Here is a 4932-nt window from a genome sequence, read left to right on the forward strand (position 1 = left end):
CTCTCCAAATGTGACAGTAAACTTACTCTGCCACGTCCTGCAGGAAGGCCCTGGTGAAGAAGTGGTTGCAGATGTTTCCAGCGCTGTACACCAGCCCTCCCCCAGGTCCTCGCAGCTCCGCTGTCTCCGGCTGGATCTCGCTGTACTCCACCACCTGGGAGACCCCCCGCACCCTGCAGACCACCCCCACCGGCTCCGCAGCGCACGCCTTCTCCACCACCTGACAGCAGAGAGGGACAGATTGGGATTGACATGTGTCTTTAGTAGCTCTTATTACAAGTGTGAGTGGTGCAGGAATGAGTCCTTTAACTAGAAATGAGTTAGCATTGTACCCCTTCGTATCTGAAAGTGGACCTGAAATAAGGTCTTTATTAACACAAGCTGAAGAGTTTTTAATGTTTTGTTTGAAATCATATAATACCTCAGTAATTACCCCACTGGAGAATGTCTGAAGCTTATACGCATGTGTCTAAAAGGCTTATTTAGTCACCCTAAAAAGTGTCTCAATGAGACTACTAAACGTCATCATGGTAAACATTTGCTACTTTAGCTAAGAAGTGGTGGAGTGAAGTCATGTGACTGTTATGTCGTACACTTACAGCCTAGCATTAGATTTTTTACTTCTAGTGATTGCATTTATGCTTAGAAATGCTAAACCCTCGTGTATTTAACATCTCTTTGTTCAAGCAAGAAAGTGGCTATATTTTCTAAATGTTCATGTTTTCTTCAACATAACATTACTCATTTTATAAACGTATGTTCCTTTGCGAAATAAATTGATATCATGCTCATGTCTGTGTGTTAAGAACAGTAATGGATTCAGGACATGGTTAGCTTAGCTTAGTTTAGCAGCAAACAGCGTCAAAAATAAATCTACCACAATCCATTAAAGCTATGTTTTAGTTTTGAACAAATTGCGTTTGAGAGAAAAAAGAACGCCTCCCTGCTTCAGTTTTATCTAAAAAGCACAGATAAGCATATTTCCTTAGATTGGACTGTTATATCTAATGCTTGATACCTTGGCTCCGCAGTCGGCCCCTTTGCTCACACAGAACCCAATGAACACAGGGTCGGCCATTTTGACCAGGATGTTGTCCACACAGTAGACGTGCAGGTACTCCACTCCCCTCTTCTTCATGTCCTCCAGCACCTTGTTGTCCACCAGCGCCTGGTACAGTCCTCCATTCCCATCTGACACAGAAACATGGCGCATTGCCTCAAACTGTGCTGAACACATGATGAGTGAAGCCCAAGTGATTCCCTGATGTTAGAGTCTGGATCTTCTCCTACCTGGGGCCATGGCTAGCTTTCCTTTCCCCTGCAAGATGACCTTTCCATCGAAGGTCACTGCTGGGATCATCCTCTGCTCAAACATAACAATGTTTGAGGGCTCCATACCAAAGTAGTGGTTCTCCTTGAAGAACTTCTCAGTGGGAGCCAGAGTGAACTCACTGGTCATTATGTACCTGAATAATTGCAACAGTATAGACAAGAGGTTTACCATTTTCAGTCTTATTCTTGGTCGCCTTCCCTGCCATATACATTATAAAAAAGTCTTTCTAATTTCTCAAATAGACTTAGGGATATCAACAGGTAACATTTGAAATGGATATAGGAGCCTCTGCCACACAGTCTTAGGTAAAGTCTCAATGCGGCTCACATAGTGTTGCCCATCGGTCCAGATCCTTACTGAGGTTTTGGATTATGCTCTTGTAGTTTGTGTCGTAGGCTATAACTTTTTTAAAGATGAGGGAATTTGTATACCAAGATATTTGCTGCCAATTTAAGGCCATTTAAACCAACTCTGAAGTTTGACCGTTTGTGAAATCCCTCCCCCTAAATCCATAGTCACTGTTTTATCTACATTTACTTTAAAGCCCGAGAAATATCCAAAGGTTAAGATGAGGTCCTTTAAGTATGGGATTGCTGTTGCTGGCTAAGATAGAGAACATGTCGTCCGCATATAAGGAAAGCTTATGTTCTTCTTCATTTATTGTCAGTTCCTTTATGTTAAAATCATCTCTGATTAACTGTGCCAATGGTTCAATGCTGATATTAAATAACAGAGGTGATAAAGAGCAGCCTTGTAGAACGTTCTAGGGTCGCTCAGATACATACCCGTTCACTTTAACAGAAGCCTGTGGGTTAGAGGATTACCACTTTAATATATATATTTAGTCTACTCTGCAAAATGTGGTGACTTTTCTTATCTTAAAACGTCTTTAAGTTAATCAATCATAAAGCTAAAAACAGTCCTGTCTTTATCAGTGAACATTATGTGAAGCTTCTATAATCGATATTTCTGTATCAACAACAGATCACATGACTACTTGTTTGTGAAAGCTGTCGCTTGCAGCAGCAAACACACAAGTAATAATCACACAGTCTTAACTTCTTGTTTGAGTTGCAAATATTCTGATCTGGTTCAGGCTCACTCTTTGGTACCAGCAGCAGCTGTCTCTAGCATGACTTCCTGCCCAACACCAAACAGCAGGAAGCAGAGGTGGAAGAAGTATACTCAGATCGTATACTTGAGTAAAAGTAAAAAATACCACCGTGTAGGAATACTCTGTTACAGTAAAAGTCCTGCATTCAAAATGTTACTCAAGTCAAAGTAGAAAATAATAATCATCAAAATATAGTGAAAGTAGTGACAGTAAAAGTAGTCATTGTGCAGATTGGTCCATTTCAGAATAATAGATATGATATGTTTTATAATGATTGATCATGAAAGTGTTCTCAAAGCTGGTAAAGGTGCAGCTAGTTTGAATGACTTTGTATACTGGATTTACTCCAGGTGGAACTAAAGTCTGATTTAACACTTGATTATATTTCACATCATTCACCCACATCTGTGAAGTAACTAAAGGTATTAAATACATGTAGTGGAGTAAAAGTACAAAGTAGCCAAGGTAGAAATACTCAAGTAAAGTACTAGTATCGCAAAATTGTACTTAAGTACAGCGCTTGAGTACATGTACTTATACGCTACTGGCAGTAAGGCACTTAGCACAAAGCTAACATACAGTAGAGCTAACATCTTACCAGGGCACGGTGGATTTGGAGCCATACTTCCTGTCAGCCAGCTGCTGGATCTTGTGAATGCGCTCTGCCTGGATCTGATACAAGGTTTTGCTGCTTGGTAGCCTAACGTTATACATCCCTTTGGGGTACTGAACACCCAGACGGGTCCCCTGACCCCCGGCCAGCAGCAGGACTCCAACTCGATTCTGTGAGATTTGCAACAGCCCTGTGGAAATAAAGTGTCACATGAGCGGGCCTTTATACTTTACAACTGCACCCATAGCACACTTCTGTCATATGGTATCATAAAGAGGAAGACAATCCATCAGGATGAACATTATGTCTTCGATCATTTCAACTTAAAACATAAATTATTAGAATATGCTCCACTAAACTGCTGCTTATTGAGAGCACAATGTTCAGAACAAAAGTGTAGATATAATGCAAAAGTTAAAATACAGAAGTTTAGCTAAATGTTAAAGTACTTGAAAAGTATATTATTGTTTATCACATCAGATTAATAATACTGAAGCAACAATGTGCACATCGGTGGAAAGCTACTAAGTACATTTACTCAATTATTGTACTCAAGTACTTTTTGACATACTTTACTTGAGTATTTCCTTTTAATGCTACTTTATACTTTTACTCCACTACATTTCAAAGGCGAATATCATACTTTTCAATAAACTACATGCTATTTGAACAGAACTTCTGTATGAACCATATTACATTACATTACATGTTACTTGTTACACGCTTTTATCCAAAGCAACTTACATACTCAATACTGTGGGCAATCCCCACAGTATTGAGTATGACAATAGACTGTATAAGGTATGAACAGGTAGTTTAGTCAGGTCCAGTTCCTGCTGGATCCAGTGACTGATGACAGGTTATTATATTAATAACCTGCTTTATGGGGATACTGCAGCTGGATGTGAATTAGTGATCAGAACATCTCTGACATTAACACAGACAAACACAGTAACCTGACACCGTCTTCCTCTTCTTACTTCCCTCACTTTACAAAGTATTTGCCTACAGTCTCTGACATTAATAGGTTTCAGTCACCTTCATGTTCCCACTCGGTCAGTGTCTTTGAGCCACTCCTCCTCACGCTGCCGATGCTCTCCGGGGGGACAGGCTCTATGTGCCGGTCCAGGCTGCCGGGCGGGGCGGCTGCAGCCCGGGCGGCCCCCTCACAGTGCTCCCGGAGCCGCTGCAGGTCCAACTGGGACAGATCCTGGAGGAAAGCGTCCCTCTCCAGACCACTCAGCTCTGGCCAGAACTGCAGGACGTGAGCCTGCCCCGCTCTCTCCAAACTCTGCTTCACTTGCTCCAGAGAAAGCATCGTGTCTCTCGGTACCGAAGCAAACTGTGGAGTATGAAATAAAAAACACTCGGATCAACTTCCCTGTCAGCAGGATGCAGTTTGTAGGAAGTGACCGGACTCCCGAACAGCTCGTGACAGCTAACCTGAAGGCTCTTTGTGAGGTTACCGCGTTGAAGTTAGTTTTAGGTTGGATATTCGACAGACATTCGCGGACCAGCCAGCAGAGTCAGTTTCGCTGGCTTCTGGCTGGATTACGACGGGGAGATCTTCTCCGCGAAACGAGGCTTTCATTTAGGGACCATCGACAAATGACTTTTCAATTACACAAGAACAATGTTCTTTTTAACCTGTTGAATCCCCCCGCCAGGGGCGGCGCCAGGGGGGAGCTAGAAGCACCCCCCAGGATTGCCAAAGCACCCTCTAAGCACCCCCTAGAAATATATGTTTTTTGTTTGTTTTTTTCGAAAATTATTATTATTATTTTTATTAAATTAAATCAGAAAGATTATTGATTACATCAATGCAAATGTGAAACAAACAAATGTTTGACCAAAAACATAAAGCCAACACAG

At 41.7% G+C, this 4932-nt stretch overlaps 1 protein-coding gene across 2 annotated transcripts; it reads right to left on the bottom strand.

Moving 5' to 3' along the window:
* Positions 1-22: 22 nt before the first annotated feature.
* On the bottom strand, positions 23-4680 carry LOC104967460 (UDP-N-acetylhexosamine pyrophosphorylase-like protein 1). Of its 2 annotated transcripts, XM_010796920.1 has the most exons (6): positions 4504-4680; positions 4099-4402; positions 3046-3250; positions 1291-1466; positions 1019-1191; positions 23-220 (listed from the first exon to the last, which is right to left on the bottom strand). In XM_010796920.1, the coding sequence occupies exons 2-6, from the start codon at positions 4376-4378 to the stop codon at positions 23-25; spliced, it is 1032 nt and encodes a 343-aa protein (XP_010795222.1). In that variant the 5' UTR covers positions 4379-4402; positions 4504-4680. The 2 variants fall into 2 exon arrangements, with proteins under 2 accessions (XP_010795222.1, XP_010795221.1); XM_010796919.1 differs by lacking the exon at positions 4504-4680 and having other exon boundaries at positions 4099-4497.
* Between the last annotated feature and the right edge of the window lie 252 nt (positions 4681-4932).

Source organism: Notothenia coriiceps, unplaced genomic scaffold (genome assembly GCF_000735185.1).
Source record: "Notothenia coriiceps isolate Sejong01 unplaced genomic scaffold, NC01 NC01_scaffold00037331, whole genome shotgun sequence".
Classification (NCBI taxonomy): domain Eukaryota; kingdom Metazoa; phylum Chordata; class Actinopteri; order Perciformes; family Nototheniidae; genus Notothenia; species Notothenia coriiceps.